The sequence below is a fragment of the Corticium candelabrum genome, chromosome 2 (assembly GCF_963422355.1).
Source record: "Corticium candelabrum chromosome 2, ooCorCand1.1, whole genome shotgun sequence".
Taxonomy (NCBI): domain Eukaryota; kingdom Metazoa; phylum Porifera; class Homoscleromorpha; order Homosclerophorida; family Plakinidae; genus Corticium; species Corticium candelabrum.
The window spans coordinates 11596917-11612785 of NC_085086.1; the positions used below are offsets into that span (position 1 = coordinate 11596917).

General features: G+C 43.8%; 1 protein-coding gene across 1 annotated transcript; it reads right to left on the minus strand.

Annotated features, from left to right (window-relative positions):
• Positions 1–973: 973 nt before the first annotated feature.
• On the minus strand, positions 974–15777 carry LOC134198231 (pleckstrin-like). Its single transcript, XM_062667589.1, has 12 exons — positions 15683–15777; positions 15546–15623; positions 15054–15131; positions 10833–10958; positions 10693–10763; positions 3911–4002; positions 3650–3843; positions 2817–2945; positions 2693–2752; positions 2532–2615; positions 2329–2395; positions 974–1361 (listed from the first exon to the last, which is right to left on the minus strand). The coding sequence occupies exons 1-12, from the start codon at positions 15734–15736 to the stop codon at positions 1225–1227; spliced, it is 1170 nt and encodes a 389-aa protein (XP_062523573.1). The 5' UTR covers positions 15737–15777; the 3' UTR covers positions 974–1224.
• Between the last annotated feature and the right edge of the window lie 92 nt (positions 15778–15869).

Consider the following 15869-nt stretch of genomic DNA (forward strand, 5'->3'; position numbering starts at 1 on the left):
TAGTCCACACGCCAACGTCACACGTACCAGATCCAAAAGGAAATGAGGACTACAACACAAAACATTCATTAACTCATTAAACTCATCAAGCAACCAACCACCATCTACTCCACAAATTAGACAAACCAAATCTCTACTTCCTATCATCAAGCAGCACTCACTGTCATTGATGCTCCACAACCTCACGCCTTCAAGCCTTCTCCACGTGTGTGTGTGTGTGTGTGTGTGTGTGTGTGTGTGTGTGTGTGTGTGTGTGTGTGTGTGTGTGTGTGTGTGTGTGTGTGTGTGTGCGTGTTTGCGTGCGTGTGTGTGCGCGCGTGTGTGTATGCGTGCGTGCGTGCGTGCGTGCGTGCGTGCGTGCGTGCGTGCGTGTGTGTGCGCGTGAGAGAGTACCTTGTATGTAGGGACTGACCCGGTTATGTAGGGCGTGGCCATGGTCGTTTGTTTTTTTTGCTAGAAAACATAGTAAATGTAGATAAAAATTTCTCAAAACCAACGAAACAAAATTTTTGTACGTTTTGTACTATATCCTATTCTTGTTTTGGTCACTAATCATGTAAAAACCTAGAAAACAGTTGCTAGCCTCGGAGGCCCATGCGCCAATTTTGTTCTTTCTTTTCCCCCACGAACATCTCTTTTGTACGTTACGTCCAGCTGTGAAACTTGACCGCACGTAAGGGCAAGAGCAGCAACTCCGGCGGAGGTTTGACCCTAGGGCCTCATCTCCTCTGGAGTTCCTGCGGGGGGCGCGGGCGCACGGAGGTTCTACCCTAACTCCGGTTTAGAACTGATGAAAGGTAGTTAGACAAAATTCGATGTCATCAAGTTGCTGGATATTCCGTTTTCATAATTATAAAAATTAGTGAAGTACTGTGCAAGTAAGATTATTTGGCAAGTTTTCAGAGTACCACGCCTACTTAACGCGCGCTAGACCAAAATAATTACATTACTTCCGACGCCCTTAAAATTATGTAAATAATAATCAACCTTTTTATGTAACAAATTCAATATCTATCAACTAGTTTTGTACAGTTGCATTTATATCCAGTCAATAGGCTAGAGCTACTGACTTTCAGTACACAACACCTACAGTTCTGTGTGAGACAAGCATATATGTCAATCCGTGGTACAAATGCTACAAACAGTATCACAATGTATAACAAAACTATCATTGATTCTCTACTAATTCAAGGTGTTGGTTGTGTTTTGTGTACTATAAAACTGTTAACTGGCGACTCTGATGGCAGCGATCCACGACTGCATTTCTTCTCTTGTTGATGCTTGAAGAAGGTAGACGACACCAGTAGCAGTACGGATGATAAATAGATGATCACGACGTGATTTACTGAGTGCAGGAAGCCCTAGAGAAGAATGTGGAGTGAAAATAAATGACATAAAAGTTTGAAAGAAAGACATTAAAATCTTAAAGTAAATAGACAGACAGACAGACAGACAGACAGACAGACAGACAGACAAACAAAACAGAGACCAACACATAAACAGACACGCAGGCAGATCTTGTTTTGAATCAAACTGTAAAGTGCAGTATCAATCAACTCTATAAATCTGACTAAGCAGTCTGCAATGATTATTAGAGGATGTGGTGCTGAATAACAGACAGACATGCAGACAGACAATAGACAGACAGATACTCATAGGTATAGGTATAGTGGCCCTATAGAGCATATTGAACTCAATTCTAGAGTTTAGTCTGTAATAGTGATCATGTTTGAAGGATACTACCATTGACAAACAGACAGACAGACAGACAGACACAGTCTCCTGTCTGTCATTGAGACAGTCTTCCTGTCTCAATTATCTCACCTAAGTAAAAACATTGACCTTGGTAACAGTGACCAAGATTTCAAGTGCTACTGGAGACGAAGATTCGGTGTAGCTCTCCAAAGGTGCAACGCAAAGGTTCTCATCTAGAAGATGAACTGCTCACGAAGCAAAGAATGACATTAGTGACATATATAGTGTCCAATTGCATGGAACCTAAGTTGATAATTTTTAGAGACCCGTGTAGGTCTAATTGATATATAACGGACTTTCGTATCTATAGCTTGTAATAGTTCATATGTATGAAATATAACGATTTGACAGACAGACACAGACACTCACAGACAGACAGACAGACAGACAGATACTCACAGACAGACAGACTAACAGATAGATAGACAGACAGATAGACAGACAGACAGACAGACAGACAGAAAACCAGATACTACTAGGGAAAAGGACAAACAGCTAAACAGAAAAAAAAGAAAGCAAACATACATATAAATGACACCTAATAAAGATAATGTGACCTTGATAATCTCTAACCTTCTTTCTGTTCCACTTCTTCCACGGTGCAGCCCTCAAGAAGAATTGAACCCAGTGGCTCTTCCTCCTACAAAAAATGACAAGTACACATATCAATTTCACACACACACACACACACACACACACACACACACACACACACACACACACACACACACACACACACACACACACACACCATAAATTTCTACCACAAACAACACCTTAGATCCTCGATAATACAGCAAACCACTTGCACCCTTGTGCAATACAAACTTTCTCGCTTTCCAGTTATGTCTCCGATGTCCCTATTGCAACAACAAAACCATTCAACATCCAATTCTTTAGAAACATGCACACATAGCCACTTTCTCATCCAACGTACCTTTTTCATTAAGAATCCTTGCCTTGTTATTTTCCCAATTTTCCCACCTGATTGACCCATCTGCACACGTTACACACATAATTAATTAATTAAGTAAGTAAGTAAATAAAAATATTTTCTTTACCGGCTGTTGAAGTGCCACACTGTGTCTGCCACATTCAGAACTCGAGTCTGTCTCTGAACTGGTCAAATCTGCATCTCTTGACAATGTACTGAAACACTGTTCTACTGGTTTGGATGGTGTGAGAGCAGACTGGAAGAACACAATGAGACTAATAGAAACAAATATGAAGTAGTAGACATACATGGCAATGTCATGTAGTGTGTACTCTGTCCACGGTAATCAACACTCAAATTTCTGTGATTGTGATTGTGTGTGTGTGTGTGTGTGTGTGTGTGTGTGTAGTGTGTGTGGTGTGTGTGTATGTGTGTGGTGCGATAGCTCAGGTGGTTAGAGAGTCATCCAGAACCTTGAAGGGTCGCAATCATGGCATAATTTTCTTAAGCAAGAGACTTACACACAATTGCTTCTCTCAACTCAGGAGTATAAATGAGTACCTGGTCTTTGACTGGGGTGGACATGACTGCTGGCTTGGCAGTAACATCATGCAGCAGACGGGTACTTGTGGGCCTTGGTGTCCAGTCCCAAAGCTGCGCCATAGTCAGTGCCCCTGGACTCTGGTGTAGCTCCAGGTGGATTGTAGCGCTGGCCCTTAAGCCTCCTTGTAGCGCATGGAGGCCCTGTCTCTACTAGAGTCAGGGGAGCTATCTCCGTAACTGACCCTATGGTTGACATCGAATGAGGTGGAGGGTTTGACATTTGTCCGTGTGTGTGTGTGTGTGTGTGTGTGTGTGTGTGTGTGTGTGTGTGTGTGTGTGTGTGTGTGTGTGTGTGTATTTGTGTGTGTGTGTGCACGTGCCAAACATGCAGATCAAATCAACTAAACACAAACTTACAAATCTATACAAAGCTGCTACGCCATCCACAAATGCCAACTTCTTCGAATGCGAATGCTTCTTGAACGACTCTTTACTCAACCCTCCCACCGGCTGAAGATACGCTTCGTTCAACAGACTGTTTGCTAATTGACATCCTTCCTCCCTCAATGTGACAAACGACCACGACAACAACCACTCAATTAACTCACAACCTTCACATGCAACAAACAAAAATTTTTATGCAAGTAAACTTAGATGAGGATAAGACACACAACACACCAGCAAAACAGTCTTTGTATGTTTTCAGTCGATTCTTGTGCTCGCCGAGTGGAACGCCGGCATCAGGGTCTTGCATGGCGGCTATCAGTTCACTAAACATCATCGACTTAGTTTAGTCATGAAAGTAGATACAATGAGTGATAGGTACAGCAAAGTAAGCAAATTGGTTGTAACATATGACATGAGGTAGAAGGTTTGTGTAGAAGTGATTAAATTACAGTGGTTGATATCAATAAATTATTCTCTTGTTGTAATGTTGAGTAAATGGAATGTTGTCAGGTACAATACTTTGATTAATTATATACTTATGTAACATGTTTCGGCTTTCCAGTCTGGTCACCACTGTTCACCACATACAGATAGACAAAGACACAGACAGAGAAACAGAGAGACAAACAGACAAATAGACAGACAGACAGACAGACAGTCACAAACAGACAGATGGACAGACAGATGGATGTGTAATGACGTAGACCATAGATACTGCGTTAATTAGTTCAGTTTGAGTTGTTACGTATTAGTGACGTAAAAGTTAGCCGTCGTAGGCACGAGTTGCGTCTGGTTGTGTTGAAATAGAGCCAGAGCGTGAGTCACAGTGATGACCGTAGCCAGTGTTGTCGCTACATTTGGGGGCTCAGACAAATTGGTGAGTTTTAGTTTGAGTCGTTTGAGTTTGCGTTTGTTTGCCATGAAGTTCCAGTGGTGTGTGAGACCGCTCTGGCATGTTCACAATCGAGGTATAATATATGTAGTAATACGGGACGGAGCGACATGAATGGCAATAGCGCGAATCTTCGCCACCTCCTTGATGAGAAAGAGATGGTGCTACAGTTGGCATTGTGTTGTGCGGCAGTAGCAGAGGAAACGATTGCAGTGATGGAAACTGCAGCAGATTGTGCAACAGAGATGGCCGTGAAGGATTGTCGGCTTCAGGTATCGGAAGCACGGGAAAGAAACTCAAGAAGCAATTGGCTGACTTGCAAGACACCCACAGCCAAGAAATTCACCGTTATCAGTCTCTGCTTGAGCAACAGGAAACAGAAACGGCTGAATTGACAGACCGTTTGTGTGCAGTTGCAGTGGCGGGAAGCCAGCATGAGCAGATTGGAGTGGATGCGGATGCGACTGCAGCGGACGCGAAGGAGCCTGTTGCAGGTGCAGAGGTGACTGAGGCAGATGCAACAGCAACGACTGTACGTAGTCCAACTATGCTAGATGCACTATCTGGAGGAGAGGAGTCACGCAATAGAGGAGCTGTTATTCCTCCTTTGGTTTCTTTACGTAGTCCTGTTTTGTGCAATCCTTCTACTCTTCCTTCCTTGTCCAGATTTTCAGGCAACAAACCTGATGATGAAAAGCTGTTGAGCAGTTTGTGCGAGAGTTTGCACATCATACTCAGTTGTCTCAATGAGAAGGAGAAGTCAAACGTCTTCAATTTGAAGTCTATTTGGCTGGGAGAACACTATGAGTGTATGAGTCATTACATTGTCATATGAGACACGACTTCAACATCGCACTGTCAGAATGGAAAAGAAAGATGCAACCTCTGCAGCTTGAATCGTATCGCCGTGGTTTATTCACCAGCAGGAAGCAGTCCACCAGTGAAAGTGTAACTGAATATGCTACTAACTTACAAAAGTTACTGGAGAAGGCCTTGTCACACGATTGACCCTACTTTGAAAGATCAAATATTAATCAAACAGTTTGAAGAACGTTTGTTGGTTAAGTGGAAACGGCAGTTAAAATGCCCAATTAATACATTCAAAGATGCTTTGCAGCAGGCCCTGGTAGCAAAAGCTGTACAAGTGCAGCTTATTTCGGAAAAGGTACTGGAGAAGATACAACCTCCTGTCGTACCTATCTCTAGTCCTCAACCTGATGGGATTTACCGCTCAACCTGGCAACACCATGTGTTTTCAATGCCAGCAGAAGGGCCATCGGGCAGCTGACTGTACTAGCAAGGAGTTCAAACCTACCACTCTACAGATCCCATGTTTTGCATGTCAGAAAAAAAGAACACTATGCCTCTGATTGTAGGAACCATGGATGCAAAACAGTCTGCAGAAGCCAAAAGAAAAAGTGTCAGTTATTCACAGTTCAGGGGACAGTGACAGCATTACCACAAAGGATATACTCTCTATGACTAATGATCAGCAGTTGGCTAGAGTAGAAAAGAGCTCACACTTTTGAAACTCAAGAAGCTACAGCAGACTTGCAGTGAAGTTGCACTGGAGGACCCAGCTCAAGTTCAAATACTAAATGGATATGTGGGACCGTTAGCATATGCAGAGAAAGTGGCAGGTGGTGTGCCCATTAAGATATTGTTGGATACTAGCTCATCTGTCTCTCTTATCTCTGAAACCCTTCTGTACGACATGGCAAGGAAACAAAATCTTGATGTCAAAGCTGCTGATGTAACCATTCGGGATTACACAAGCAGCCAGATTCCTGTGCGCGCCAAGGTTATTGTTCATTTGGAAGTCAATGGTTGACACACTGATGCCGCTGCTAATGTTTTATGCGAACCAAATCCCGCCTGTTTGCAGGGGTTGACGGCTGTGTTGGGGCTTGGCTTGGTAGAGGTTCATCCTACTGTCCACATCCAAAGCGAAAACGCTGTGAAGGGATCCGGATTTTCGGATGGTGTGTTGTTGCTAAACAAGGAGAGTTGTTGTAGAGTGTTGGTCACCAACCAATCTGAGAGTGCTGTAACACTTCATCCTCATGAAACCGTGGGTTTGGTAGCAGACTGTTTAATTATTGATGATGATGATGACAGTGATGAGAACGAGAACAAAGGTGTGAGCATGCCTGATATCGTAGATTCTGGAAGTTTGATAATACACCACACTAAAGCAAAGCAAGAATCAGATGAAAACCGAAAGCGTTTAAGTGGAATGCTGGACATCTCCACATCAGCTGTGCCTCTTCAGCAGATGAAAGACATCATACAATGGCTATTGACACACCATGACATATTTGCACTGGATGAGTATGACCTTGGTCAAACAGAGATAACCAAACATGAAATTTGCACAGGTAACCACCCTCCTATTTGCTAATTACCAAAGCACGCACTGAGGCCAATCATACAAACGATGGTACAGGATATGCTCAAACAGGGTATCATTAGACCATCTAATAGTGCTGGTGAAAAAAGGGATAAAAAGTACAGGCTCGTATCGACTATAGAAGGCTCAACACAGTCACAAGAAAGAATGTTTTCCCTTGCCTAGAGTTGACGACTTGATTGATAGTCTCAGCGGAGCCAAAATCTTTAGCTATCTTGATAAAGTTTCTGGTTACTGGCAAGTGCCCATGCATGCAAATTCAAGGACAAAGACAGCATTCACCACATACAATGGACTGTATGAGTTTAATGTCCTACCCTTTGGGCTCTGCAATGCTCCTTCAAGCTGTCAGCGACTGATGCAAGTGATCTTGGCTGGCTTGGAAGCTTTCAGCCGTGTTTACCTAGATGATATTATTGTGTACTCTCAGGACATGAAGGAACAGTTAACTCATTTGGAAGCTGCTTTTGCTAGGCTACGACCAGCTGGCTTACAACTAAAGCCGCAAAAATGTCACTTTTTCAAGTCTGACATTCGATTCTTGGGTCATATCGTGACAAATCAAGGATTTCGGGCAGATCCAGCAAAGACCAAAGCAGTCCAAAATTTTGCGACATCTACCACACTCAAATCTTTACGTTCCTTTCTCAGATTAGCATTTTACTACCGCCAGTTTGTTTGTGATTTTCCCCAGATTGCTCACCCTTTACATCACCTGCTCAAGCATGATGTGCCATTTCTTTGGTCAAAGGAATGTCAGAAGTCTCTTGATCAACTGAAGACTGCCTTAGTTTCTGCTACGGTTTTGGCATATCCTAAGTTTGACAAGCCATTTGTTGTAGAGACAAATGCAAGTGGGTATGGGTTAGGAGCAGTTGTTGAACACCAGCAGTCAGATGGACAATGGCACCCAGTGGCATATGCTAGCCGGACTCTGCCTCCTCATGAGAAGTCATATGGGGCGACAGAGCTAGAAGCATTGGGAGTGGTGTGGGCACTGAAAATGTTTCGTCCATACTTGCTTGGCCACTCAACAATTGTGTACACTGACCACTCCACACTGAAATCGCTTTTCAGCATGTCCCACCCTTCTGCAAAGCTTGCTCGATGGGCTATGATGATTCAATAAATCAATCCAGAGATTTGCTACAGGTCAGGACGACGTAATGGAAATGCAACTGCACATTCCAGAGCACCTATTCCAGAAAGTTCTACAGGTCTTATCCAGCATGTCACCTCACATGAGGGCAATGGTGATGGTTCCCTTGATGTGAAGGTCAATGACCAGATTAATTCCGAATGGGACAATGAGAACTGTTTTGCTCAGATTCAAACTAAAATGGTGAGTGAACAACGCCAGGACCCACTTTTGAAGGACACCATAGAATTTATGGAAACTGGCACTCTTCCAGATGATGGGGCTCGATCTAAACGGCAGGTGCTCGAGAGGCTTCGCTTTGGTTTGCTCGATGGAGTGTTGTATTATTGTGAGACAAAACCGCCACACTGGATGCGGATTGTGGTACCTGCACAACTGCAGAACGTATTACTGTCCAAAGCACACAGTGGCCGATTTTCAGGCCATTTTGCTGAGAGGGCATTATTCAAGGTCCTAGAAAAGCGATTCTGGTGGAACGATATGCGAACTGATGCTCATACAACGCGTAGAAGTTGCCTCCTATGTGCAACCAGAGAGGGACTCGGCAAGAAACACAAGCCACCGCTTTGTCCAATCCCTGTAGGAGGGCCTTTCCAACGGGTTGCAGTGAATGTTCTGCAGCTACCCCTTACACAGAGTGGAAATAAGTATGCAGTAGTCTTCATAAACTATTTGACAAAATGGCCTAAAGTATTTGCGGCAAGCGATCAGACTGCTGAGACTATTGCAAAGTTACTGGTGGAACACATCATATGTCAACATGGCATTCCGGAGGTTGTCATCTGACCGAGGACCAAACTTTGTATCTGATTTGATTCAGGAAATTTGCCAACTCGTCAAAATAAAAAATAAACACCAGAGCATATCATCGACAGACAGATGGTATGGTAGAGAAGTTTAACTCTACCCTTACGACCATAATTGCAAAGCATGCCGCAGTATATGGAGCCCAGTGGGACAAGTTTCTCTGCTAATTGTTGTTCGAATACCGTGTGAACTGCCATGAATCCACCAAGGAATCACCATTCTTTTCGTTGTATGGGAGAGATGCTCCCATCCTGACAGAATCCACCTTGACACAGCAACGTAAAATGAGTCAAATACACTTGGATGACTATAAGCTCGATATGCTGGATGGTTTCACTACTGCTTGGAAAACGGCACAATTGAAAACACACACACAGCCAGAACAGGTATAAGAAACAGTATGATAAGACAGCAAGTCAAGTCTCGTACACCCTGGGGATCGAGTATTTGTCTTTATGCTGCAAGAGACAACAGGTCGCCTCAGGAAATTAGCCAGACCATATAGTGGCCCTTATCGAGTCCTGTCAAGTTCTGCTACCGGCTACCGGCGTGACAGTTGTTCCTGTTGACAAGCCTTCTCAACCTGCGATTGATGTCCATCTCAACAGAGCTAGCCCATGCTCCCCAGAGATTCAGAACACTTCCTGGTGTGCCAAGCAAGAAGCAGCAACTGGCCGCAAAGTTACCTATGGGCAAGATTCTACTTAAGCCCAGGTTGGGCTTGTGACTGAGGGAGGGGGATATGTAATGACGTAGACCATAGATACTGTGCTAATTAGTTCAGTTCGAGTTGTTTTGTATTAGTGATGTAGACGTTGGACGTTTTACTCTCTGTTCGCGTTTAACTGTGAACCTGGAACTACGTAATGAAGCACCTGTGTTGGTTTAGAAACACTTAACTAATTGCCTGTGACCTACTAAGTGATTATGACATCAATAGCTTGTTTACTATGACTCCAGATTTACTGTTACTGACACAGATATGTTTTACTGTGACTTACAATACCTGCAAAACACGTGGAAAAAGGAAGAAAATTTCTAGAAAAAAAACATGAAAAAAGAAGAAAATTTCTAAAAGAAAGACGGGATGCAGGAAAGACATCACGGAGAGCTCTAACATCACAAATGAGATAGATGACGACTATGAAGTGACAGAAGTTGATAGTGATGTTGCATTGACCAGCCAAGCCCAGACGAACACTACCAAGTGTTGCTGAACACATGAAGCTTTACACAAGAGTAATTAATAGTAATGAAGTCATTGACATGGCATCTGCTTAGGTGACCCCTTATCTGTAATCATATGATAACCATAACCTTCTAATAATAGACTAATGGTCTTTGATATGCAAAACCTTATCCTCCTGGGTGTGTCCTATTTATATACTATGTTTAGCGTCTACAAGAAATCTGGGCTCTTGCGCTTTCGAATGATGCCAAGATCGTCGCTTACCAACGAAGGACAACAGGAGTTATAGTGATTTTTGTAAATACACAGTAAACGCGAACGGAGAGTAGGCACGAATTTGCATCTGTTTGTGTTGAAATAGAGCCAAAGCGTGGGTGACAGTAGTGACCGTAGCCAGTGTTGTTGCTACAGATGGATGGATTGACAGACAAATAGACAGACAAACAGACAGTCAGAAAAACTGATACAGACAGACATACAGAAAGACAGACATACAGAAAGACAGACAATCAACTAAAGACAGATAATACACTCCATGCCATACATAATCACTCACCTATTATGAGCATCAAGCAATGGCCTAGGAGTTGAACAAATGTCACATTCAGCAACCATTGGATTCGCAATCTGAAACAAAACACCAAAACACATCATCACAAACACAACCAAGACAACACACAGACATAAACACAAAACCGTTTTGTCTTGCTCCAGCTGTCGTATCGTATCACCGATCACCTCAGCCCAACTATCTCGAGTCTCAGTGTCTGGAGCTTGCAGTAAGAACTCAGTGCCGTTGACAGTCGTCAGTCGAATGACATTCTATCAAGAACAACAAACCTACACGCGCATCATGGCTTACTATACGGTAAACCTAAAGTGAAACGCAGCAATGAACACACATAAACGTATGGAGAAAATCAGAGAAGACTGAATTGGCATGCAGTCAACGCGGTTACACATAAAAATTATGTTTATCTATGGATGCCTGCTGCAGTCAACAGATCGCTTTGTAATGTTTTGTGCATTGCGAAAAAAAGAAGCAGACGCCCTCTAACCCTGGGAGATATTGATGAAGATGTAGAGAAGTTTGTGAAGGCATTGAGAACGACTGGCACCTGTGTGACAGCTGCTGTTGTTTTAGCTGCTGCTACTGGAATCGTTACGGCTAAAGACAGGCCTTTATTAAGAGAACACAAAGGGCATGTCACTCTAACCATGAACTGGGCAGAGTGACATTCATATGATGAACCTTGTCAAACGTCGTGGTACCACACAAGCCAAGTCTACGTTGTCTGAGTTAGAGTTTCAACAGGTAAAACACAGATTTCTTGCTCGTATAGCAATGCTATTCTCACGTAGCCAGACCCCCTTTGATGTTGCTGTGTAGCCAGAAATCGGCTATCTAAAGAACAGATTTGGTTTCTTAGATGCTTCACTAAAGACCAGATTGGTAGGCACGCAGTGCAATCCTATCTCAATTAGCTAATCTTGTTTGGTAGATAACACCTCAAGAACTACAACTTGAGTTATTGCTGTTTGTGAAATCTGCATGTCTACAGCAGCAATTAAACACGGAAGCGAGAACGTTAACGTCAACAGGCTTCAATTTCATGCAGTCATGATTGACATCATACTTAGCGTTGTGCGCTCATGTCGCAACGGAGACTGAATGCGAACGTACTGGACGCTGTTTGACGTCTAAAGCAACCGCAGACAGTCCAGAGTGAGTGATATCTGGAAAGGCTTGGGGCTGATGTCATCTAAACGTACAACGTTGATCATGGCTGCATGAAATTGAAGCCTGTCAACGTCAACGTTGCCACGGCCGCATTTCATTGTTGCTGTAGACATGCAGACTTCACAAACAGCAACAACTCCAGCTGTAGTCTTTGAGTTGTTCTCTACGAAGCAAGACAAGTTAACTGAGATAGGATTGCACTGCGTGCATACCAGTCAGGTCTTTAGTGAAGCATTTAAGAAACCAAATCCCGCCTTTAGATAGCCGATTTCTGGCTATGCAGCACACAACGACATCAAGGGCTGTTCACTAGACCCATTTTCACCCGGAAGAATGACGTGGCGGATAGGGGTCTGGCTACGCGAGACTATAGCAATGCTTATTTGGGAACACAAAATTCCTCCCCAGTCAATTATTTTATCAACTAGAATCAGATACGTCTCAGTGTTGTTCCTTCATCAAACTGGACAATGGCTTAAGAAGGTAGTAAGAGACTTTCCATTGCAGGCCTAGGAGACAAATGCCAAACTACCCCTGCTACAGTAGCTATAGCCGGTGAAACAAAAAGATGTCATCCTGTCTAGCAGTTCATCCTGTCTAGCAGTCCCCCCCCAGTTTCGATATATGGCACACACCCAATCACTGGGCAAACAGTGAGACAACAATCAGACTGATCAACAATATCATTATTCCACATGTTTCTTCTGTTTGAAGAGCAACAGGGCTCTCACCAGATCCAGGACTTGTTCTCTTTGATGCCTTCACGGGTCACAAAGGTTCTGAGATCAAAGACATATTACAAGACATATCTTTCGGCTGTCCATATTGCCCCAGCCCGTTGACCTTAGTGTCAATAAGGCAATTAAGGACTATCTTCGGAGCAAATTCACCAAACGGTATGACTGAATTATGAAAGAGCGGTTAGAGAAACGAACGGGTGCAATGTAGATGCAGTGAAAGTTGACCTAAGATTTTCTGTCCATCATGAAAAAACTTGGAAGTCAGGGTTGCAGGTGGTCGTGCCCTGTACCTGGAGCCCAGGAGCCGTCTTTGTATATATATATATATATATGGCTCTGGTCTTCCGCAGATCCGTGTAGCCTCGTATAGACAGACTATCAATAGCATAATTCCCGTAGAGTACTAGGCAGGACACAGAGTCCAGACTCTGACAATGGCATAGACTCTGAGAAAGAAACTGCACAGCGTTCTAGCCAGGATTTTTTGCCAACCGTCAATATGACGTCATTAGATATAATGGCGTCATTAATGACATCATCAAATGTTTGATGTTGACATATTTGGTAATGACAGCATAAACTTACTTTATCTGTTCTCTAGTTGTATTAGAATATTAGAATCAGATGCAACATAACACAGACGGACAGACAGATAATACAGTAGATTATTACAATGGACAAGTTGACTTAAAACTGAAATTATGAGCTGACCTAAAAAAGTAAAGGTGAACAGTAGAAAACACGAGATTGAAGATAAACAGTAATTAGTAGAACAACTGCCAGCAACCACAATCACTCATTAGCACTTCTTGTGTGAAAGGAAAACAGGAAATCACCTCCCAACACCAACTAGGAGACCATGCCCTCCCTAAGATTACCAGACGTCTGACGTGAGAATATGTACAGGTTCTGTAGCAACTTTGAGACCATATGAAGACCACTAATGTCTTTAGATCCGTGATCCCACACTATGTATGCTAAGGCTTTCCAATTCTGTCCTAACTGTCAATGAATGCTGTTTTCCCCATTCCAAACGTCCCTTCCCTCTCCCAACCGGTACAACCGACTCTACTGGCGAGAACACTGAAACATATAAAAGTTTAGTTTCACTGTTAACTTGGAGCCTTCTGGAGCCAAACTTGGCTCCGTTGCCACAACACCCCTGCTTGAAACTGGCCAGATTGTGGCAGCGTGTGACTACGGGAAGAGAACAACACGACTGTCCAGAACAGATTCAAGGAAGCTGGCATAGTTGAAGCTGTAATTGATAGTGGCAATCTTCGGTGAAGACATGAAACAATACTTAGTAATGAATAAGCCCTCTTGTGGCAAGGTGTACCTATTAGTAAGTAGTGGAGGCTCTGATGTTAATGTATGTGTACAAGCAACTGTCTTCCTGGTTGAAAGGCAGAAATTTACTTGGCAGTAATTACACCGGCTAATTAATCTATTTATCTAAAGTTGTGTTATCAGTCTGACACTAGATACCATATAACCGCTTATTTCTGCTGTCTTAAATTTCTGCACCTAGATATCACATCTGCACACACACACACACATACACGCACACACATACACATACACGCACACACATACACATACACGCACGCACATGCACACGTGCAGGAACACACACACACACACACACACACACACACACACACACACACACACACACACACACACACACACACACACACACACACACACACACACACACACACACACACACACACACACTAGAGTTCTCGCTACAGTGTGGCGGTGTGGCGCAGCGCCACCACGCTCAGAAACAGTACATGGGAGTCCAAAGTTTTACAGCTAAGCCATCTATGAGAATTCCATATTACAGTACTACAACACAACACTATCTTTAAGTGTAAAGGTGACATTAGCCACAAATCCAGGCTCTTACAAAAGAATGCAGGACAATAGCCTCACTCCAGGTATATACTTGTGTTGATTGCAGTACCACATGCACTGCTATTGCTAGTAGTGACTAAGTCCTTGATGCCCTTCCTGTGACACAAAAAGCACACCTCTTGTCCGAGAAATGTAGCCCTAGAATCTACTCCAGACTAGCCATGGCTTCTTGCTAATCAACAACAGTAGTCTATGCACGTCAATCAATGCCTGAGTAGACAGACTTTCTGTAGTTTCGTCCATGGAACTTGCGCATGCGCAACCTATGAACACCGTTAAGGGCTCAGTGGCAATCTGTTCATTCCCTGATCGAAGTTGATTCCTTGCTAGGAAACTTGAACGTATATTACATGCAATAGCTACTAGACAGCAACGTGCATGCATTAGTGGACCGACCCATCCCACCACACTCCCAAAAATCTCTAGTGAGAACTCTGCACACACACACACACACACACACACACACACACACACACACACACACACACACACACACTGGGTGTGTTTTCTCACTGGACGTTTTGTGTAGTCAGGTACTGGACAGACAAGAGCACATCCTCCCAGATTGATCTCACCAGCAGGAGTTGCATCCTTCAACACAGAACAAGTCACCAACACCAACACACACACACACACACACACACACACACACACACACACACACACCACACACACCACACACACACACACACACACACACACACACACACACACACACACACACACACACACACACACACACACACACACACACACACACACACACACACACACACACACACACACACACACACACACACACACACACACACACACACACACACACACACACACACATCATTGCGACAGTTAATTAAGTTAATGAATGTATTGCCACAATGTTAGCAGAGCTATGACATGACGTCTTCATCGCACCACCTTTCCACAAACGACACAACGGATGCAAAGTCCGCACTCTCACACACGCCCATATCACATACCAGACAGTTTTACATCGAAACTCACGTTCTTCTGTCGGTAGTACGTCAAGACGTCGGGACAGAGGACGAACCACCGCGTTCTCCAGTTGTGTCGCACGTGACCCTAAAGCACCAACACTTGCTACACTGTTGCACACCCGTGGAGACGTCCTAGCGCGCTACCTTCTTGACGAGAAAGCCTTCCTTCAAAACCACTCGAGGAGAGAGCGTCTGCATTCCAGGCCGACCAGTCGCGCAGCAACGTGTGGAATGGTGTAGGCGACGTCTCGCGTGTCGCAGCGCGCGCTGATTTGCCCGTTTCGGTCACGTGACCAAACTGAGAAAAGGAACTCGCCCCTTTTTATCGGGT

Excerpts from the sequence above, each read along its gene's own strand:
- LOC134198231 (XM_062667589.1), bottom strand. The coding sequence starts at position 15,736 with ATGCAGACGCTCTCTCCTCGAGTGGTTTTGAAGGAAGGCTTTCTCGTC. Across the intron at positions 10,959-15,053 it reads CTGACTACACAAAACGTCCA|AATGTCATTCGACTGACGAC; the intron begins GTGAGAAAACAC and ends TGTTCTTGATAG. Across the intron at positions 2,396-2,531 it reads TGTATTATCGAGGATCTAAG|GAGGAAGAGCCACTGGGTTC; the intron begins GTGTTGTTTGTG and ends CATTTTTTGTAG.